The sequence below is a fragment of the Pelobates fuscus genome, chromosome 2 (assembly GCF_036172605.1).
Source record: "Pelobates fuscus isolate aPelFus1 chromosome 2, aPelFus1.pri, whole genome shotgun sequence".
NCBI lineage: Eukaryota > Metazoa > Chordata > Amphibia > Anura > Pelobatidae > Pelobates > Pelobates fuscus.
Window position 1 is genome coordinate 34,539,319 of NC_086318.1, and position 24,232 is coordinate 34,563,550.

Below are 24,232 nucleotides of genomic sequence, written 5' to 3' on the forward strand. Positions count from 1 at the left end.
ATGGCAAAGTTTCTAGAACAACTATAGAACAAATAAATTGGGCAAAAGAGACTTCCAAATTGAAGAATATAATGAGATAAATGTGATATGGTGAAGTCCTCCAAGAGCAAGTGGATCAAGAGAAAACATCCTGATGTAAAAGATTGAAGACATGAGTCAAGAAAAATAGCAATGAGTGGCAGGACAGAAACATAAAATAGTGTAAATATATTTTAAGTACAAGGCATTTCTTATATTGTACTTATTGTTCTTATAAATGTACAATCCATTGTATACTTAAAATAAAGCTTTATTCAAGTACAAAAAGATTCTGTATAATGTACTTTTAATATTAAATGTATCTATACACCAGTAAAACTAAAGATTCAAATTGAGTTAAACATATACACAGATACATTGTATGTGGATTATCCTTTAGAAGATTATTTGGAAATCTGTTTCTTGTCCACTCATCATCAAAAATGTGCCCTAGTTACGTGGCAAGGCACAGATCTCATGCGCAGATGGGCTTAAAGTGATGCTGAATACAGGGGTGAGATCGATCTCTACACCAGATGGAGGCCGGAATGTAAATGCTTGCATAAGTCTTGTAAAGAACAGGAACAATTCCATTTTAGCTAAGTTTTCCCCAGCACAGCTTCTTCGACCTAGAATAGACACAAAAATAATTGCTAAAGTAAGTGTAGGAGCTGAGTTTTTAATTGTTCTACTTATTAAGTTGAAATTATAATTCTGTCTCTTTTGTGATGAATGAAATAGTTTAAAAAATATATCTTTAAAAAGAAGTATAAGTAACATAACTACTATAACTCAGAATAGTGGTTTTGGTGCAGAGATGGTTTTAGAGGCATCCCACATTTTTTGTCAATCATTTTGGGAGTGGTTTAACAAAAAATTTAACTGCACCCAGAACCTGTTCTTCACCTTTTAATGCTGGTTGGATGGAATTGATATTGGTAATGCTGAAGAGTAAATTCTGCATTTTTAATGTGGCTGGAGAGAAGCTGGGTTATGTCAGTGAGAGCTCTGTTTTAGTCAGATAACTCCAAAATATTTTTACAAAATCTTTGGGCTGGAGATTACAAGCTGTGTTGTTTCATAGATGAACTGTAATACTTATGGTGTTCAAGGTACCCTTTTAATATCACATAATTAAAGACTTAACTTTTAAATTTAAAAGTTTTCGCATTGGACCAAAGCCAATGACTTGTATGCACAGGCTTTGGCCCAGACCTATCCGACTGCCAGCTGACCATTATCAAAGCCAATTTCTAAATTTACTGCAACTTTGCCAGTTTATTTTTATTCTTTATTTTTGTGTGCATAGAAAATACTTTACAAAACGGCTCACTATGCCACAACAGCAAGTGTCCGCGTTACGGAAAACATATTAAGACATTGTGGCATGGGTATCAATGCACATTTTATAATAAGTGGAGTAACAGTGAAGGTGGGTATGGTCAGCTGCGTTTTCCTGGGGATGAAGCACTTCACAAAGGTCACCTAAGTAGTAATATGCATTTATTTAGATTCAACAAAAATAAAGTTTTAACTGATAAAACACAAAGAAATTAAAACCGTTAATGTGCTAAACAGTAGGGGGTGAGCTAGCCGAGGTACAGCATATGCGTCCTCTGAGTGGAGTGATGCTATCGTGCTGTGGCATGCGCCTGAATTACCCCAAGCTGTGGAGGAGACTAATGGTCAGCTGGCAGTCGGATAGGTCTGGGCCAAAGCCTGTGCATACAAGTCATTGGCTTTGGTCCAATGCGAAAACTTTTAAATTTAAAAGTTAAGTCTCAACGTTCAGATGGTATTTAGAAAAAAAAATAAGTCTGTGTATGATGGGAGAATGTCCCGTCCCGGCAAATTTTCTGTTTAACCTGGCCCTGGTTTAGGTCGTGGCTGCTGCATAGGGTTTTGCGGTAGGCCGCCGAGCGCTAGCTGCGTCCCAGCCGAAGGGGTGCATGGACCTCGCTGATGGCACAGGTGGATCGAGTGAATATGTGGGGGGAGGTCCAAAAGGCTCAGAACCTTTGTGGCCTCCTGCATATCATATCGTGTGTCTCCTTTGGTGACAAGCAGAGCGTGAGCTGGGCTCCAGCAGCACCGGATGTGTTGCGCTCGCAGAAGGGAGGTAAATTGTCACAGGGACCTTCTCCATGCCAGTATCCCACCTGAGAGATCTGAATAGAATGTCAGGGCCATCTCTTCGAAGGGGTATGTTGGCTGATCTCTGGTGGCTGCCAGGACTGCGACTTTGTCTTTTTGGCTCTGGAACTGAATCACCAAGTCCCCGGGAGCAGAGGGTGGTGCCTTGGCTAGTCTCGGTATGCGGAATATTCCGTCCAGTGTGACTGTTTTGGCCGCTTTCGGGGTTAGTAATGCTGTGAGGAGTGTGACAACTCAGCCTCTGGGTTGGTCTTAGCGACACCTCTGACTTTCAGGTTTCATGGGCGACGCTTGTCTTCCTGAGTGGCAAATCGTTGTTCATGGAGCAGATTTTGCTGCCGCAGTTCTTGGACTGCTGTTTGTAGCTCTGTTATTGGGCAGGTCGTCCTGGATTGTGGCCACATTGGCCGCAATTTTTTTATGGTGATTTGACATGAGCTCACCTATGGCCCTCATAATCACCGGTGTGGGGGCTGTCGCGTTTTGGCAGGGGCTGCGTCCGGGCCAGTGGTGGCAGCATCGGGGCTGGTGAGAAGTACCCTCTGCTTCATCTGACATCCCAACATAAAAGTCCAAGCAGACTGTGTGGAGGGACGCCATCTTGGATCCGGTGGTGTTGTGAGCCTGCTGCCATAGCTCCCCGATATTCATGCTCAGCCAGGGCTTATCAGGGTTTTGTATTTTAGTTTTCTGACCCATGGGGCCCAGGTGAGTCATGGGGTCTCCCTGGGATGGGTTTGGCTCATGTCCGAGTGTTGAGAGTGGTAATTTTTTGCTGTTGTGGTATGGACCTCAGCGGCCATGCGACCGTCCGCTTCAGCAGTTAGACTCCACCCCGCAACTTTGCCAATTTTACAGTATATTTACTCTGCAAAACTGGAATACATTCTATTTAGTGAATAAGACATTGAATACATTTTCATGTGAGGTTCTGAGAAATTTTGTAACTTATAGTATATCCTATTTCTGGAGGAAAGATCAAAGCTGAAAAATAAAAGTTTACTCTCATTTCTTATGGGCTGAGCTAGATCTGTGTTAATGCAAATTCTTTTTTTTTTTCTTCTAACCCCAGTAAATTTACACCTGCAACGGCTGTCAATATATTACATTCTATACATATGTACATGTTAAAAAAAATAAATTGCCTAGTTGGTCTTACCAGCTGAAAATGGGAGAAATGCTTCATTTTTCACAAATTTTCCTTCTGAGTCAAGAAAATGCTGAGGATAAAACTCTTTTGGTCTCTCAAAATAAGCCTTGTCTTGCAGGACAGATGCTAAAAGTGGGATGACCTCTGTTCCCTAAAAAAAAATAAAGAACAGTCAACATATTTGTAATGGAAAAAATAGACAAATACATAGAAACATTATTTTATTTTTTTTTAGATATTCTGCCACCTAGTGTTAGAGAGAAAAATATCATCCTACTAGAGGTTTTGCAAAATGTGGTTTATTCACAGGGAATAACAAAGTTTATGGCAAAAGCAGAACAGAAAAAAAGAACTATCTGAGCCTGGCTATTTTACTTTGTTTATTGATTGTAGACACTGTTCAGAGCACAAAAATTAGTTTAAGAACATTTCATTGTAATGGACAGTTAGTACAAGAAAGAAAAGATTAGTGTTTGAGCAAGCTGTAAAACATAGGAATTTCAAGCATAATAGCATCATGAAACCAAAAGTTGGCACAAAAAAAACCCAAGTCCATTACTATTATTACTACACTCATCCAACAGAATGCCAGTAAATGAGTTGGGGAAAATAGTTGGATTTTTGAGATGCCCATCAATATACCTATGGGTTTAAGGTATCGCCAATGAAAATATCAATAAAAACATAAAGGTATAATGCAACATATAAGAAATATATTGATCACAAGTAGTTTCAACAGCTTGCAGATCCAGTCCACTACAATAAAATAACCCGAATGAAAGTCTGAGGTCATATCTTTGTGAGATCGACTCATGGTCAATAGTGGAATGCTGGCAACATTCCTTTATGAAGAACAGGTGGCAGGGAGTCAGTGCATGTTCCCAGAGAATTCAGTAAAATTAATAGTTTTTTAAAGTGAGTAATTGTATAAGACTTTCCATCGGTATCAGTTTGGAAAACTTTCCCATAGTCCTTACCTTCCTTTCATTTAACCATGTAAAAGAGATCAACCCATTCATGGAATCCTGGATTCTAATTGTCAAGCTCATTATGGTGTCTACTTAAGTCTTATATGGATTAATTACCTTCAAGACTAATGATTATCTGTGTAGGATGAGCTTATTTAGAGGAGGAATTAGTCATATGTTATATATGATACCTTCCCTTATCTGTAACAATGCTATCCTCAAAACATCATTAATCCCCTTATTTTTATTTCTCAATCTCTTAACATTATCCTGCTTGTAGTCTGTAGTTAACAACCAGATTTTCAGAAGACCTTCTGGTGCCCAGTGTTGTCTAACCACATCTAAATAATAAACCATCTTCATTAAGAGGTGTTCCAGCATCTTCCTCCTTCATGAATGAAGGACTATCAGTAAACTAAACTAGGTTGAAGTGGGTTGTGAGCAGAACTAGTACAATTTAATTAGAGATTATTATACAACCCCTACAAATATAATTATAAGTTAGTAACAATATTCATTTATGATATAGGAATATTTTGAGATGGTGCATGTATGATGTCACTGATAATCACATTACTGTTAATTACACATGTAACAGGTAGAAGCAATTAAACATTTCTGCCTTGATTGGATATCAAGGTTCACAACTACATAGCTTCCATAGTATTTTATTACACATTTACGTTTTCCTTTTGGGAAATATAGCCATCTTGAATCTAGGAATTAGGGGGAAATTGTTCATGTGCATGACTTTAACTTAATGAATAACTGAAAAATATTAATGTGATTTATATTTGAAAGTGTTTAGTCAATACAATAAATCATTGAGTTTATAACACAAATACAACAAATGAATATGAATATATTGCAAGGTACTCACTCACCTTAGGAATAAAATATCCTCTAAATGTGACATCACAAGTAGTTGCATGTGGAAGGTTGTTAGGTACAATATTACCAAACCTTTGAATTTCATGAATGACAGCATCTGTATACGGCATGTCCTTTCTGTGTTCTATTTGAGGCTGAGAAGATCCAATCACATTGTCTATTTCATTTTGGACATTTTCTGTAAATAAAAATTGTATGCCATTAGAATATATACCATTTCTATGTAATGACTGTTGTCCAGACTATACAACTGCAATATAAATCCACATATTTACTTACATTTACTAACATGCCATCATGAATTTTCTAAAGCATTACACTCAAAAATATTTATAATCTAAATGATAAAAAAAATTTAACAAAAATATACATGAACATTATGTTAAGTAACATTAGGTTGCGGAGGATGAAGATGTGACCAGAATCAGCCTTTCATGTAATATGGTTATGACTGTTTTGTATTTATACTTGTTCTACCAAGTTTCTGTCCTCCGAAAATAACACTAAAACCCAGGTTTATTGGTGTCATTGATGGTAAAATGTTCAATTTCAAACATAAGATGATAAACTAGCATATGAATTAAAGGCTCTGTGATACATAAATATTTAAATGAAGTACACTTATATATATATATTTTTCTTCTTCATTGTTTTTTTTAAAAAAAATTGTCTTTCAAAGTTCAAATTTAGTCCCTGTACATTCACTGATAATAATTTACCATTACCAGTTGTCTTCATATATTCTTTTATAATATTTCTGTAACTTGGCAGCAACCTAACACATATATAACTTATGAATATGTTTTTGATTAGTTTTTACACTTTTTTTTTTGAGGGGGTCTAAATGATGGGACATTAATTGGTATTAGTTGTTTCACAATTCTTCAGATAGGTCAAAAGTAAACATATAATTCTTAAACTACCATCACCATGTCTAAAAAAATGCCTGCATGCGACTACAACACCACATGCAGTTTATTCATTGTTGCACCCTCCCCCTTACCTCTTCCTTTTACAAAATATGTATGTAGCTCTCACATCACTTATGATGGTTTGTCAGTGTACATGTTCTATAAAATAAAATATCTTTGTCTGAATATTATGTATTATAATGAACCAAAATACCATAATGTATTGTTTAATTTTTTCGAAAACACATGTCTTCTACCAATGGCAGGTATGCATTTAGGAGGAGGGGGCAGGCTCTGAGGGGGTGTCATCAGTGACACAATTTATGTCACTGATAATGCCCACAATTGGTGGGGCTACCTAGAAAAGGAGTGAGCCTGCCTACTGAAAAGATGTGACAGCCTGTTTGGCCGGCCCCTTACCGACAGGACCATGCAGGGAGCACTGCTGAAGCACTTTGAGCATGGTCCTAGTGCCTGCTGGACAGTGTGAGTGCTTCTAATCGTACATGTGATGTCCACGCAGAGTTCCCTGATGTAGTAAAGCCAATATTTTGACATATTACAAAGTTGATCATGTCTCCAACACATAAACCGATGTCTTACTTTGGATCTCTGGATATTTCATCATTAGCATAATGCCCCATCGAAGGGTCGTGGAGGTTGTTTCTGTTCCAGCTGCAAACAAACTGCTCACAAGAGCTGTTAAATTATCATCATGGAAAAATAATCCTTTGGGTTTTTCCTGAATTGTAGCGAAAAAAACGAAAAAATGTAGGTAAAAAAACAAACTATATAATTTATACATAGTAGACGTGTGCATTTGTTTTCAGATGAATTGCAAATCATCTAAATTTAGACCAATTGTTGGGTTGTCCAAAATTCTGTAACTCCAGAGCACCATATGGACGTAGAACTGAACAAACAACTTAAGCTATGGACAAGCATGTTTATTTGAGTACTTTCATCTGTGGCACCAAAAAAAAAAAGATGATTTATTAGAATAAAAAAAGATTAATGGTTAGTGGACAGACACTAACACGGTTATTCACTAAAGTTTGAATGGCCCTGAACCAAATCGGGCAAATCCATTCACTCCTGTATTGCAAACTCTGGACATTGTTGATTTTGTAATTCAGGGGCCGAACGGACCTGGATTTGGTCTGGATTTCAGCCGAACCGAACAGCTGAAATGTTGGCAGAACTAGCAGCCAGCAAGTAAATATAGTTTTGGAGGTGCAGGGGTTAATTATGCGGTGGCTAGTCAGAGCTTGATAGTCAGAACTTGATAGCCAGTAATCACATTGAAAAAGTAAAAAATAAATTAAAAAAATAAAAATCCTTTAGGGTTGTCAATAAGACCCCCCTTCATACTATAATAGAGGTAATGTACCTCCATATAGCACCACATGCCATCAGGCACATGGGGGCATGTCTGCTATGCATTAAAAACTAGCGACTGGGCATCCATTGCTGCCAAGTCCTTAGAAAAGGTCCTATCCTTGCAATATACATATTTCAGGCCTTTTTGGTTTCTTTTTGGTTTCTCTGAATTGCATTTCTGAATATTTTGTATGGACAATGTTTGAACAAACCAAATGGTCACATGTATAACTATTGGGCTACCCAAACTAGATTTTATTTTTGGACAAAGTGATTCAGACCAAACCAATTTTTTTCCACAATGCATAAGTCTAATGCAAAATGATAATGCCGAAAGCATATGAAGGTTTTTGCAGAACTGGAGAGAGAGTAATCACATAAAACAGAAATTAATTAAAATAATATAAAATAAAGAAAATGATCCAATAGGCAATTCTCAAAATGCAATTTGGTTGCAGATTTAAGCATTGTTTCTAAATGTGACTTTTTAATTCGCCATGTGTCTACAGTCAGTTTATAAATACATGAAAATAGATAAATAGACTTTTTTTTATAATAAAGAAAGGGCATATTAGCGCTATAGACTATACACATTAGTTCTGTTTTTTGAAAACGGGAACTCCCTGATAGTAAGTAAGGGTGACCCAGACATAATATTATGGGTCAATGAAGGAGAAGAAAGAAGAACATTTCAGTAGGGGACCTCTAGACTTTAGAATCCCTAGTAGGACAGCTCAGAGAATGAGGCAAGAAGTTGATTACGTCTGTCCTCACTGTTACATAAACATAACATCATATGTGGCATGGATCAGAGGAAATGCAGAGTTTTTTTTCCTTGTTATTAGAGTTATGTTTTATAAATATCCCCCCATCTCATAAGGATAGAATTAGGGAAGTAATCGGGGAAGGGCAGTCATGGTTTCCATTCCAATAATCCTTAACTTCCCATACATAGGATGAGAAACTAAGGGGAGGATGAAGATAAAGCAGAGAGAGCTGAGTCTTAAAGCTAGTCAAATTCAGATGTTTTTAAATATTTGTATTACTTTAATCAGGGCTCAAAATGGAAAGTCCTGAGCTACTAGCTGCAAATGAACAGCACTTTCACATGAATACATGTCATGTCAGTGTGTTTGTGAATGTAGGCGAGTGGAAATTTTGAGCCCTACTTTTTTTGTTCAGATAAAATTTAAATATCTAGCTAAATTTACCTTCTAATCAATATATTTTGTATAAGTCAAATTCCCTTTAAAAGTGATGTGGTTACCTCTTGTTGCTTGACAAGAAATGCATCAATGAGATTTCTTTGGTCGTTCATGTCCAGCTGGTCCTTGTGCTTTGCAAACGTCTCTTTAATTAATGTATTCATCTTCTGGAAATTTTCAAAAACTATATTATGACTTCCAGGCAATAAGCGAACCAAAGATGGAAACATGTTGTACAGCTAATGGAAATAAAAATAAAATATTATCTCAAGTAAGGAGGATAGATGAAATGTCTTAATCTATTCGGAGAAATTGGAGAAACATATTATTTTAAATCTCTCATAAGCTTGTGTGGGAACAATTATAGTTTGCATTATTGAGATTTGTTTTGCTTTTTTTGCATTTTGGATTGCAAATAATTGATATTCTTTGACATTCTGTTCATTTGACCTTTCTATTTTGTCATCTCCACATCCACCACTGTGAGTTGGTAGGAAGTTTGCAAACCTGCAGGTGGCGTGTCAAAAGTCCCCTCCCCCATAAAAATGGCAGCTTCTTGACAGTCCTATTCCGAAGTCTTTTTAAATGGCCATGTCCTGTAACATAGTAATATCTCCCCCACCCCCACCATCACTACAGGATACTCTAAGCATCCAAACAACTTTAGCTTAATGAAGCATTTAGAGTTATAGAAACACTCCAATCACCAAAACCACCACAGCTTGCTTTGAGCTCTGTTCCAGGTTGTGCGTAAGGAGGATGTGTGAGTCACAGGCAGAAGAGGTTTTGCTAAACAAAATGATCCAACTTTTAAATGACAGAAAATGTGGCAGTTACACTACAAAGGAATGATTTATACCCAAAACTACTTCATTAAGGTAAAGTTTTTTTTTTGGTAAATATAGTGTCCCTTTAAAAGAATTAAAACTCATTGACATCAACATGGAGAAATGTTCATCTCTTGAAAACAAGATTTTTTTACCTTATTAAATAAAAAGGAGTCATTCCCCATGATGTACTTGAAAGTGTACCTTTCCTGGTTATATACTTTGTTATTGTTATTATTTTATCTGGAGAGTATTATCTGATTGCAAAGAAAAAGGAAAAAAATAATGCCAGCAAAAGCAAGCGCTCCGAATCAAAAAGGAAAGGCTTATTCCACAAGGTACATAAACAAACAAAAGTCAAAAGGAAAGTCTTCCATGCATGTTTCGGGCCACCCAGTCCTTAGACATAGGAGTCAAGACCTATACCTTGTGCCTTGAGGAATAAACCTTTTCCTTTTTGGATTTGAAATTCCTCGTCTGGCGCCCTGAATCCCAGAGGGGTAAGTGAGGAGTTTTTTTCTTTACCTCACTTTTAGTTTTTCCTTTGATCTTCTATTTAATTTACACTTCACAGCACAGTGGTATGTTCTCCCTGGTTTCCAAGTACTTATTATCTGATTGCACTCAGTCAGTGAGCTAATCTGTCACTTGGCTTAGTTTAGGCATAGGGTTTTCGCTATAGAGAGGCAGGGATCGGTGCCAGGTGGACCCTAGTAATAAGTCAATCTATTAGGAAATAGTTGACTACTTATACTTGGGGGAACCAAGGACACTACTGTAACTGTAACCACCACAGTATGCTTAGTAGTTCTAAAGACATCATAACCTACATGACCAAAGGTTTAGTAATTTATAAATGTTTTCAGATTTCCTAGATGTCATTGTTTTTTTTATCTCATGCTTCACCTTTATGGACCTTTTATATCATTTTGTTTTTTAATTTTTGCTTGTAATCTTTTTATTGAAGCTGGTTTTACAGAAATTAGTGGGACAGATATTGCTCCTCTAATTCCAGCTGACACTTAGATACATACATGGATACAGTCAAAAACATGCCCAGACACAATCACGCAACGTATCTTATGGTAGCATCAAGACATACATATGTAATCAAATACCATGAAATGATGGACTAAACAAGAGACACAACATGTATATCTTCAGAACATATTACTAAATCTATACCACTGCTGCCTACTTTTTTGATGCCATCTAACATACCAGCATCCTCCCCACCCATACATGCTGTGACAAACTCCCCTTTTCAAGTGAGTTTGCCACAAGTTCCTGGAGGAGCCTGCTTGCCAGCCTCCTGCCCACAGACTATGGACCCTGTAAAATGTTATGTAAAAGTCTCAGTTTGTGTATTTGGACCATTTGGTTTGGAAACCGAACAGCCGCGCAAACCAGAGACCACCAAGCTTGTTAAGCCTTATTGCTACTTTGTAACAATTTCCACCTCAGTGTTCTAAGTGTTCGTCTGGGTGGCCGCAATTCCTATGGACGACCACGAGGTGGCGGCCATCTTTTTCGTATTAACACAGGCAGCGGTGTTTGGTTGTCAAGTTCATGGAAGTATTTTTGGATACTGAAACTCCTGAACACCGCTGGACTTCCATGATTGCCTGCGTTCAGTTTGACAACACTCAGAGAGACACTGTTCGGTGGAAACAATCCCACGTACAAGGGTAACATGCTCCAGGGTAAGACTATTGACTATGTTCGGTAGTTTGTTTGTTTTTAAACTACCGAACTAGACCAACGGTCAGTCAAACAAATGACTTCCAGGAAATTCCTGAACTCCTGAACTGATCTGGGTGATTTTTGGATATGTGGGTCTCCCAGATCAGCCCTATCAGGGGATGCAACATGTGAGAGTTTTATGTATTTTAGGGTACTTTTGGAGTGTTTGGGAAATGTATGTTTTTCTGTGCTTGGAGATAATTCGATTATATTAGTACAGCTCCTGATCCAATTATCTCCCAGGCACAGAGGAGGGATTATCTGATTTTGTATGGGAGTGTCATGGATATGAGAGCCAATGTGCATTTACCTCTACTGTGGTTTACTCTCAGGTCTAGGGGGGAGTGCCCCTTGAATGGGGACCTGCACATAAGGCCAGTTGTGGCTGCCAATAAAGTATCCCAGCTTGTATTCCCAGAACTATGTGTAGTTTGGTTACTGGGAGGGGAAGGGCTACTCTTTCATCACTGTTCCAGTGTGGAGGATTCAACTGGGAAAGTCCTTTTAAGGACTAGAGCTCCCAGGACTGAGTGTCATTCAGTGCCTGCGGGTGTCTAGAGCGAATTCCCCATTCGGCTCCAGGAGAGAGTGGTTCCAGGGCCCCAGTCAAGCCACGCTAGGAAGCAGTCCTTGGCAGAGGTACCCAGTCGGGGTACAGGGAGATCCACTACAAATGCCAACAGTCCCAAATTCTGATTTTGTTCTGTCTTCCAATGTGCTTTTTCTGGTTTCCTGCTTTTACTGACACCAGAGAAAAATTCAACATGAGTACATTTAAAGAAATTTGCATTGCTCTATGGACAAAGATTACTAGTGTTCCCCATACAGACAGACTGCTTGCCAGTCAGTTTATCATGTTGGTGATGCCATGCCACCTATATAGTTAGACACATCACCAATGATAATGCGTAATTTGTGCCCACATACTAGGAATTCTTATATGCTGCACAGAACTACACACTTTTAAACTGAGATCTTGGATGTTCCACCTGAAATCTGCTAAAGCCACTCTCCCAGTTTGGAGTCAATGAATGGATAGCCCCCTGGGATTTTGATGCAAAGAATATAACTTAACTTTTATTTATTGACGCTTCCGTTCTATATTTAAAACGTTGTTTTTTTTTAGTTTTAATTATGAGAGTTTAATGCAAATAAATATAAGTTAGGTTTTATTTTGTTCCAATGTCCAAGAGTGTTATCTACTTTTTGCTTTCTATTACCATAAACTGCTGGATCTGGCACCAGGTTAAATTAAGTGCATTTCAGTCCATGAGTGCAAGTCTTTTGGATGTGTGTGAGTGTGTATATATATATATATATATATATATATATATATATATTTATATATATATATATATATACACACATGCAAGTTGACATTAGATCTCTACTCTACTCAAACAGAAATGTTATTGGCTAAAATATTATTCTCACCAAAATCATAGGACTTCTTAATGTCATTAGATTTGAGTTGATTAAGCCCATAAGCTTCACAAATGTTGGGTCATTGTAATCAAAGCGATGGCTAAGTAGTACAGATACAATTATGTTGGATACAGCTCCATTTATTATTATTTTGTTGCCAAAAGGCTTTCCTGGGATAAGGAAAATAAAAAAAAAATACTTACATTAAATAAGACACACACACACACACACTAATAAATGCAGTAAAGTAATATATATTTCTATTGTTAATCTATATTGCTCTCACTATTGCAAGGGAGTCTGCATACGCCTACCCAGAATCCCTTGCAGTAGTGAGAGCACTGTTAAAATGAGGGAAAAGCAAGTCTAATGGCTTGACTGGTGTGTGTATTTTTGTTTAGCAATGTATTAACTATCCACTTATTTCAGGTCGAAGGGGTTTTCATCCACACTTTTTCCCCACCACAACTCTTTTGGTGTATACATATTATATATATATATATATATATATATATATATATATATTCAAAAGAAGATAGATAGTTAAATATGTGAAAAATATATCTATCTACAGTGAGGGAAAAAAGTATTTGATCCCCTGCTGATTTTGAACGTTTGCCCAATGACAAAGAAATTATCAGTCTATAATTTTAATGGTAGGTGTATTTTAACAGGGAGAAACAGAATAAGAAAAAAAAAACGCATGTCAAAAAAGTTATAAATTGATTTGCATGTCAATGAGTGAAATAAGTATTTGACCCCTTCGACTAGTATTTGGTGGCAAAACCCTTGTTGGCAATCACAGAGGTCAGACGTTTCTTGTAGTTGGTCACCAGGTTTGCACACATCTTAGGAGGGATTTTGTCCCACTCCTCTTTGCAGATGCTCTCCAAGTCATTAAGTTTTTGTGGCTGACATTTGGCAACTCAAACCCTGCACAGATTTTCTATGGAATTAAGGTCTGGAGACTGGCTAGGCCACTCCAGGACCTTAATGTGCTTATTCTTGAGCCACTCCTTTTTTGCCTTGGCTGTGTATTTTGGGCCATTGTCATGCTTTAATACCCATGCACGACCCATTTTCAATGCCCTGGCTGAGGGAAGTAGTTTCTCACCCAAGATTTGACGGTACATGGCCCTGTCCATCATCCCATTGATGCGGTAAAGTTGTCCTGTCCCCTTAGCAGAAAAACACCCCCAAAGCATAATGTTTCCGCCTTCATGTTTGACGGTGTGGATGGTGTTCTTGGGGTCATAGGCAGCATTCCTCCTCCTTCAAACACGTCAAGTTGATGCCAAAGAGCTTGATTTTGGTCTCATCTGACCACAACACTTTCACCCAGTTCTCCTCTGAATCATTCAGATTTTCATTGGCAAACTTCAGACGGGCCTGTACATATGCTTTCTTGAGCAGGGGATCTCACGGGCGCTGCAGGATTTTAGTCCTTTACCACGTAGTTAGTTACCAATAGTTTTCATGGTCCCAGCTGCCTTGAGATCATTAACAAAATTCTCTGGGCTGATTCCTCACCATTCTCACGATCATTAAAAGTCTACAAGGTGAGATCTTGCATGGAGCACCAGACCGAGGGAGACTCACAGTTATTTTCTGTATATAGCCTTTTGTAGGTCTACAATATTGTCCTGACATCTCTGGACAGCTCTTTGGTCTTGGCCATGGTGGAGAGTTTGAAATCTGATTGATTGCTTCTGTGGACAGATGTCTTTTATACAGGTAAGAAAGTGCTCCTAATCTCAGCTCGCTACCTGTATAAAAGACACCTGGGAGCCAGAAATCTTGCTGATTGATAGGGGATCAAATATTTATTTCACTCATTGACATGCAAATAAATTTATAACTTTGACATGCGTTTTTCTGGATTTGTTTTTCGTTATTCTGTCTCTCACTGTTAAAATACACCTACCATTAAAATTATAGATTGATCATTTCTTTGTCAATGGACTATCGTTAAAAAAACAGCAGGGGATCAAATACTTTTTCCCCTCACTCTATCAGTCTACCTACCAACATCCTCATATTTTATATGCAATACTACTGCTTTTGTTTAAATGCTTTCTATAGGAGACTGTTAAACCTCACTGGACATATGACGCACATGAATTTAGACACTAGAATTTATATTGAGAGAGTAATGATAGCCTGAAAGTTGTTCACCAACTTTTATGTTGCTGCCAAAGGAGCGACTATCAAGGAAACCTACAAATAATATATTTTTAAATCAAAATCTTATCTTTCTGTTTCTATTTTTGAGTTTATTAGGATGGCAGTTTAACACAATCCATTAACATATGATTCTACATATGCTCTTTAACTGGAGAGAATGTTTTCCAAACAAATTGCTTTAAAGCAAGTATCCCCTAGTTATGATTAATCACTAACCTTTGTATGATTTAAATACTTCCACCAATGAATCACATTCCTCGTTAATCAGGTTTTCAATTACTTTTTTTCCCATTCCAAAATCTCGTAGTGTAGTAAGAGAGAATCTTCTCATAACTTTCCAGTTTTCACCATGAGCAAAAACGATACCTAAATTCAATAAGTGATGTTTGCTGAGTTATTAACGGAGTTAAACGTGTTAATTAATAAATTCAAACTTATTAAAAGTTTCTTTTAACAATAACTATTAGTAAAAAATCTGTATAATTTTATGAAGCCCAATTTACACAATATGAAAATACCTTTATTTTAGTAAAGAAGCACACTGCCACAAAATTGGGATTTAGTCACAACCTAGTAATAATAGCAATAATACATATTCTGTGTTCATATTCATATTAGGCATGGGTGTCTAATGGGTTAAATGGGTTGAAAATGGGTGCATAATTTTCTGAGTTTGGCTCATTAAAATCAGTTGTACTCCCAGAACTATGTTGTCTAGTTACTGGGAGGGAAAAGGGCTAATCACTGCTCAGCACCTTGTTCCATCTCATGGAGGATTCAGTGGGGAAAGTCCTTGTAGGACTATAGCTCCCAGAACTGTGTGTTGTCCAGTCCCTGGAAGGAAATAGAGCCATTCCTTTATCCTGTTCCAGGATGGAAATACTCCAGGAGGACCTCAGTCAAGCCACGACGTCTGGGGCAGAAGCGCTGAGGTTTTCCCCAGTTCCAGCTAGGAAGTGATCCTTGGCGGATCCAGGGTATTGGGAGCTCCGCTACATAGCCCATTATAGAATTGGTAGCCAGACAGAAGGATACCTGATTGACTACTAACCCATCATGCACTCTAAATGTCTTACGATTCTTTGTGTTATTGTGTTAGATTAATAAGTGACATAATATGTACGATAGCCACTAGGTAAGAAAGAATTTGCCCCCTTAAACTGCTTGTCAACACAGCAAATCAATTTAGTTGTCTGCAGTCCGGATTTGGTCGGGACATGTGTCAGGCTGGGCTGCTAGCCCAAGAAATATATTTTTTTTCTTTTTATAAAGCAGAGTGACAGAAACATTGTATATGAAACGAGTATCTGTCACACAAAAATAAGCTCTGTTCCTCTGATAAACAGCTGAGAAATGTGTGTCAGCTCAGTTTTTCTCCCAGCCATATATATTAGCAAATACAAGAAAACAGTGCGTTGCTGTTTGTCCCCAGGGCTACCATTCTGGTTCAAGTAAAATGTTTTATGCCAGTGTGGTTTATTCGGAACAGCAAACTTTGAGAAAATAGAATATTATAACTGGACTATATGCCTTTAAGCTGACAAAGCATAGTGGGAATTGTTGCTCACAAATATCTGCAGTGACAAATTTAGCCATCAGTTAAAGGACACTATAGACACCCAGACCACTTCGGCTCATAGAAGTGTCTCAGTTCCCTTAACCTTGCAAAGGTAACCATTGCAGTTTTGAATAAACTGCAATAATTACCTTTGAGGGTTAACTCCACCTGTAGTGGCTGTCTACCAGAAAGCCACAAGAGGGACTTCTGGATCGTTAGTCAACTTTTGGTCGCTTAACTGATGCTGGACATCCTCACGCTATGCATGAGGACTTCCAGTGTTATGGAAAGCATTATACATACTAATACTAATGTGACCGCAGGCCTTTGCCGTGCATGTGCATTAGGTCTCCCCCGCAGGCTGACATAAGTTGGGGAGAGCGGAGGTGGAGCCTGAGCCAGTGCTGAGGGACATCGGTGCTGGGCTTAGGTAATTGACAAAAGGGGATTTTAACCCTTTCCCTGGGGGGTGGGGGGGGGGGGCTTGACTGGAGGGGACAATATTGAGAGCTATAGTGCCAGGAAAACAACTTAATTTTCCTGGTACTATAGTTTCCCTTTAATATAGGTGTTAATTCATTAAACAGGAAACTGCACTGAGTTGACAACAGGATTGAAAAAGTTAGGTGAGAAATCCAGGTTTAAAAAAAAAAAAAAATTCCACCTCACCTAATTTTTTTTTTTGTCAATCCCACGTAAATGTACAACAGGTGACTGGTGAAAAAATCAATTTTTGTGCCTTATTTGAGATCTATTGGATTTATTCACTAAAGTGAGAATTCAAAGTAGGCTTTAAATTTAACGCCGAAGCAGCCGAGCTTGAAGCATAGCTGACTAAAAATTTCAGGTTCGGCTCTTTCAACCTTAAATTTCAAAATCCTCTGTTGAATTTACTTTGAATTCTCACTGTAGTGAACAACCTGCTTTTCCCAACTTTCTCCATTGCAACAAAATGGTTAAAACTTTTTTTTTTTCATTTGTTTTTTTTAATTTGTGTCGCAGTGCATAATGAAATTCAAAAGTAAAGCAAAAGCACTTGGTTATATATCAACCGCAGAATTTGTTTTATATCTACTTTATAATGAATGATGTGTTTAATAGCTCGAGATGTGAAAGGCCAACAAGATGTTAATTGCAGAATATTTAGGACCATACCTACATTAACAGAAGGCCCGTAGAGATGCATTTAGCCCAAGAAATATTTTAATGTTCTCTCTATATTTCACAAAGAACACTTTGGTGTTGCCAGGCTCATGAAACACGGGTAGAGTTTCTGAACCAGTGATGCCAGACCTACCAATATGGTCTAAATGTTGGCATGTATTTAATATCATAGCAGTTGTTCTTTACAAATGTTCATTGTAATACATCTTGAAATGTGTGATTTATAATTTGTTGATGTTTGAGTTTAAATTTTTTTTTTATATTTCTGTATATATTCACTTGCCCATCTCTCTAAAATAATCTATTTGGTGTATTTTAAAGGATTCTAATCTTTGCAACAGAAATACATGGTTTACTCACTAAAATGGTAAAAAAAAAAAAAGTAGTGAATAAAAAAATGGCAAACCTGATTTATTTTGGCTTGCATTTTGTAATTCAGTTTTACCGCTAACTGCAAATACACTTACCGTGTCCCTTGGATGTATCATGGAAAATAGGTATGAAAGGTCTATCAGAAAACTCCTCTGCATGGTTGACAAGAGCATCTTTCACTGCATCGTAGCCACACAATACAACCACTTTCTTCATTCCCATGTGAAAACTGAATACAGAGCCATACTCCTCAGCTAACTGCAAGGTACAACATGGAATAATATGATATTTAACATATTTTTTATACATCTGTAGCTATATATCGGTACTCTCTAATCCAAGAAATAAATAGGGTGCAGTTTTGTTAAAAGGAGGTATGAAAAGCTCTACTGATGTGGCAAAATATACTTGGTAGTGTGTTGCTAACTGTAGGTAGGTAGATAGACTATCTGGTGTACAATAAGAAATTTAGTTGGTATTCCACCCAATCAAAAAAGGAAGGTGAAAAGAAAAGAAATACTCTGTAGAACATGGCAAGAGAGTTCAAATACTAGATAAATGTAATATTCAATAAATAAAAACAAAGACACATAAATATAGGAGAGCACATATCTAAAGGTGCAAAATCAGGAGAGCCATCAAGAACATATTATGTCTAATGTGACACTTCCTATTAAATGCATACGGCTGTTCTCCTGGTTTCGTACATTCAGATTTGTGCTCTCCACTATTTGCGTGTCGTATTTTTATTGAACATTGCATTTTTCTACGATTTGCACTCCCTTGTTATGCTCTGCGGAGTGTTAATTTTCTGTTGGGTGGTTTACCGGCAGGATTTCTATTTGTATAGCTGTAGCGAAGAAGGAGCCACCCTTTTCACTCCATGGATGTATGTCTACAGCTAGGTAGGAGTTATAATTTTTCAGCATTTATATAGCGGCTTGATCTGCTTTCCTGATTTTTTGTTTAGGCTGTCTGGTGTATACCATTACAAATGTAACAAAATATGTGTAATATGTTGTTAGCTCGTATGGGCAGGGCCCTTTTCACCTACTGTTCCCATGTGTCGTATGTGTTTTGTTAGAATTAAATGTTTGTCTTGTTTAACTATTGTTAAATGACTTATTTTCTATAGTTTTTGTTTAAAAAATATTTTTTGTAATAATCACACTCTAACCTACATCCAAAAACAGAAAGAACAAACAAAACAAGCGAAAACAAACAAAACAGAACATGCATTGTTTTAAAAAAATGGGTCATTCAACATTCACTCACAAGAAATATTGAACATAGCCCACAAAGCTCCTCGCTGTGTTCATTTGCCATGATTTTTAGCAGAAAATGCCATAATATTAATAATAATAATAATAATTACAGAAAATACATAAAATAATATTAAACAGGGGATAAACTCTATACTTATAGAGATTTGCTATGCTTTTTGTTAAAATAGCTTGTATTTTTTTACTTTTGTTGCACTCCAGCATGTGAATACTAGTGATGTCCCGAACGGTTCGCTGGCGAATAGTTCCCGGCGACCATAGCATGTTCGCGTTCGCCAACACGGGTGAACACATGCGATGTTCGTTCCGCCCCTTATTCTTTATCATTGAGTAAACTTTGACCCTGTACCTCACAGTCAGCAGACACATTCCAGCCAATCAGCAGCACACCCTCCCTAGCAGACCTTCCCACCTACTGGACAGTATCCATTTTAGATTCATTCGGAAGATGCAACCATTTTTTTTTAAAATTTTTTTTTTAGTGTATATAAATGTTACAAGCAGATACTCCCCCCAGACACTCTGTGTTACTGCAGATACTCCCCCCAGACACTCTGTATTACTGCAGATACTCCCTCCAGACACTCTGTGTTACTGCAGATACTCCCTCCAGTCACTTTGTGTTACTGCAGATACTACCCCCAGACACTCTGTGTTACTGCAGATACTCCCCCCAGACACTCTGTGTTACTGCAGATACTCCCCCCAGACACTCTGTGTTACTGCAGATACTCCCTCCAGACACTCTGAGTGGCCTGCGCGGTGGGTGGGGGCCATAAATCACAATGGGGGAGGACCTACTGTCAACCCCGCCCCCACCCCAAGCCCCTAGTGACCCACCCCCCACCCCAAAATAAGTTACCCCCTACCTACCCCCCTCACCCTAAAAAATAGTGAGGAAGGAATAAAATAACTAACCTGTAAAGAAAAATTCAACTTACCATTCGACGTCCCGATTCTGCTCTGTGTCAGTGTGTATCAGGGATCCTTAGGATAGGTGTCAATCCATATCTGCCAAGTGACTCTATGTAGGGGGAACAGTCCCTATTCTGCTCTGTGTCAGTGTGTATTAGGGATCCTTAGGATAGGTGTCAATCCATATCTGCCAAGTGAGCCTATGTAGGAGGAACAGTCCCTATTCTGCTCTGTGTCAGTGTGTATCAGGGATCCTTAGGATAGGTTTCAATCCATATCTGCCAAGTGACCCTATGTAGGGGGAACAGTCCCATTCTGCTCTGTGTCAGTGTGTATCAGGGATCCTTAGGATAGGTGTCAATCCATATCTGCCAAGTGACTCTATGTAGGGGGAACAGTCCCTATTCTGCTCTGTGTCAGTGTGTACTAGGGATCCTTAGGATAGGTGTCAATCCATATCTGCCAAGTGACCCTATGTAGGAGGAACAGTCCCTATTCTGCTCTGTGTCAGTGTGTATCAGGGATCCTTAGGATAGGTTTCAATCCATATCTGCCAAGTGACCCTAGGAATGGTAGGTGATTTATGCCCTTTATGGATTGAAACCAGACTCTGCATCAACTGTGTAATTTTCCATGGGAGTTTTGCCATGGATCCCCCTCCGGCATGCCACAGTCCAGGTGTTAGTCCCCTTGAAACAACTTTTCCATCACTATTGTGGCCAGAAAGAGTCCCTGTGGGTTTTAAAATACGCCTGCCCATTGAAGTCAATTTGCGGAAGTTCGCGTTCGCCGCTCGCGAAACGAAAATTTTATTTTTGCGACATCACTAGTGAATACGGTCTTCTAAGCTCATTTAATACACCCAATGCTGCTAGAACAAATATTACCTTTTGAAATGTTTGAAATGGTTTTTGTGTATCCAAAATGTGCAAATTTCAAATTATTGGCAAAGGTTTTGGTCCTGGAGGAAAATTTTTGTAGTTATTTCCTTTTCGGCCATAAAAAGCATTTAGCAAAAAAAGAATGGCAACAATTGACAGAAGCACTGAGACTGGATCAATAGCGAACATGTCTCCCTAAAATCTAGAGTGAGAAAAGAATAAAAAGAAACAAGATCTCTTGAGAATCATTGAAAAAAGTTAGAAATATTTAGAGTCATACACAGCTTTTACATATTGATTTTTCAGTTTTATTCTCTAATGCACAAAATAAGTTAACAAACAAACAATTGCACTTCCAATATTGGCCATGATTGCACAGTGATTTTGGGCAGTTTCATTATTATTTCAAACTCCAAAGAATATCAAATTCATGAGAACTTGTAAGCTGGCCAGCACTGAAACTATTTTTCAGGGTTATTTGGGAACGTGAAAATAAGCTAACACGTAAAAGGCAGGCAGAATCAGCTAACTACAAAGATTATATCTCACAGACAGAACATTATAACAAAAACCTATCCTCTGTTACAAATCTAGAGTATATGTTTAGTATAATATGGCTAAAATGACACACAACACATTAAATAGAGAATTCGACTATGGAAGGAATTTCCCGGCTTAAGCAGGGTAACCCCTAAGTTATTTAGAGTATTTGATATACTGTATCTCTTTGATTTATTTTATCGTTGCTGGAGAATATTCTGAGTATTTTACTGGAGCGCTCACACACCTATATCATTTATGTCTTTTATATTGATTAGTCACTCAAATTTGTTGTGAAGCAGCCCTTTTTGTTTATTCATTTATTGATAGTATAAATAGTACTTTCATTTATTGTAATAGTAAATTCATTTATTGATAGTATAATAATACCCCCCTCTCAAAATATTGTAAAGCGCTACGGAATCTGTTGGCGCTATATAAATGGCAATAATAATAATAATAATAGTGATATCCTAATTTTACCTTATTCAGTTACCTATTATGTGTTTATTCATTTTTAGTAACCCCAAAGTTAACAAAACTAACAAAAACAACAGATAATTTAAAAATAAAACAAAACCTTTATTTAAATTTTTTTAAACTCTGTATTATATGGGTACATTTAAATAATGAGCTATAAATCCTTGCATGAATGGGAGAATTAAACAATTATTACGCAATCACTGTTGAGATTCTGGGTGTGCCCTTAAAAAAACTCCAGAATATTAGTATCAGGAATATTAACTAAAGTTTGAATCAAAAGTGAATTTCAAATGTTAAGCTACTATAGCTGAATTGTAAATTTTTTGAGTCATTTATGTTTTCAACCCTTTAATTTAGTCTTAAATGTGAAAATCTCTTTAAATTCTGCAGATTTTTCACTTCAATACATAGCCCTGTAGGTGTCAGCAGAGAACAATTTCTCTCTCCTTTTATTTATTTATAAAATATTTTACCAGGATGGATACATTGAGATTTCTCTTGTTTTCCTGGGCCCACAAACATTGCATTGTTACCATACGGTCAAATATATTATTAACATTACAAAATAATATTAAAATACACGTATTTAAATTTAACATAGAACAGGTAAGAAATAAAATTAACCATGATTACAGGTGCATTCTATATTGAGAAATGTTGACAGAGATCTCCTAAAGGATTTTAGACTGGAGAAAGATTTATTCTATTTTGTTTTGTGCTGAATGTCTCTGCTGATCTCTACTCATTTTATAAACCTTTTCTATTTATAGCAATGAATTTGCTCATACACTTCAGTTGATATTTATCCTGTGTACTAAAACATTGTTTTACAAATTAACTGCTGCAATATCCACAAAACACACTCTCTTTTCCAAAAGTCAAAATTACCGGTTATTTAGTTGATTAAATGAAATATAAATTCACCGGCTGCAAATGATGGCCAGATACACTCAGGCACAGCTTGAAAAATGTAATATAAATTCAAACTTTACTAATATAAATAACTACTCAGTATACCTGCACTCAAATCTTTGGTGCTGGTATCTGGTTCATCCTGCAAGGACCACAACAATAAATATACAATATTTTTGGGACATTTTTAGCTGCCTATTTTTCTGGATCTACATTAACTACTCTACAGTGGAACATTTACAAGTGGCGCACTAGTCATTTATGAGTTTGGGGGTACTATCCTGGAGAAATTGTATTTGGATTTATAGGACTGATTGATTATATCAGTTTTCTGTATACTATTTGAATTGACAATATTCTAGTCTCATAGGAATGGTCACCGGCTGCATATATTTAGATTTTATATTTTGTAGCACTTTATGAAATTCCTATGCACTTGGATTTAGCACCCTGCACTTTAATATAGGTTATGCACTTTTACCCTTAGGGTACATAGTTATATATGTTTGATTATTCGCATGATCGGTTATATTTACTTGTAGACTTAACCAACATTGGCAATGTTATGTGCATACATTTATAAACTTTTTTCTGTGTGGTATCATTTGGCTATATTTGTAAAACTTTACTAAGCCCTCTCTGTGCTTGAGTCCTGAGTTAGGTCCGACATAAAAATGATTAACGGGGGCGTGGCTAACCGCTGAACTGAATGGCTGTGCACTAATTCAGCTCTCTGAGACTCAGGCTTCAATCCACCCTGATCAGAGATGTTGGAGGAAGATGGTAAACTCTTAAAAGCACAACCCAACCATGGGAACAGGAGGGAGAAACCCCTCTACAAAATTGGGCTCTTTGACCTGTTTTTTCCAGGATTCTTCAGAATGTGAGCCGGAGGCCACGGATGGCAAAATGGCGACGTGGGCAAATCAAGCCATCTCTGCACCGTCCAGCCCGGCACCCTTTGAGAGTTCATACATTTCCCAGGACACAACACAAGAGACAGACATTAAAGCTTTACTGAAAACTTACCTTCCAAGGCTGATTTAGTGACAATGCTGGGAAAACTGGAAACGGCGTTTCAAACCAAGAGGGAGGTGATGAGCACTGATATTAATCAAGTAAGTCTTAGAGTGAACGACCTAGAAGAAGAACGTTTTCTATTGGATATAGCCTGTTAGAACCTGTCTGAACGCATTGCCGGAACCTTGTGGTTACTTCCGCATTTGGCAATGAACTCCGCCCACATGATGACACTCAGCTTCTCTGCC

The 24,232-nt window shown here is 37.5% G+C and overlaps 2 protein-coding genes across 2 annotated transcripts in view; both read right to left on the minus strand.

The window, feature by feature from the left end:
• LOC134586516 (cytochrome P450 2K1-like) overlaps positions 1-24,232 on the minus strand; it is a 426,562-nt gene that overhangs the window by 63,018 nt on the left and 339,312 nt on the right. The window lies entirely within an intron of this gene.
• LOC134586521 (cytochrome P450 2K1-like) overlaps positions 309-24,232 on the minus strand; it is a 38,395-nt gene continuing 14,471 nt past the window's right edge. The window contains exons 2-10 of the mRNA XM_063442080.1: positions 21,036-21,231; positions 18,046-18,208; positions 15,073-15,222; positions 12,682-12,842; positions 8,740-8,916; positions 6,696-6,834; positions 5,175-5,359; positions 3,332-3,473; positions 309-647 (exon numbers count right to left, since the gene is read on the minus strand). Coding sequence (XP_063298150.1) covers positions 469-647; positions 3,332-3,473; positions 5,175-5,359; positions 6,696-6,834; positions 8,740-8,916; positions 12,682-12,842; positions 15,073-15,222; positions 18,046-18,172 — 1,260 coding nt within the window. The 5' untranslated portion in view covers positions 18,173-18,208; positions 21,036-21,231 and the 3' untranslated portion in view covers positions 309-468. The remainder of the gene's footprint in view (positions 648-3,331; positions 3,474-5,174; positions 5,360-6,695; positions 6,835-8,739; positions 8,917-12,681; positions 12,843-15,072; positions 15,223-18,045; positions 18,209-21,035; positions 21,232-24,232) is intronic.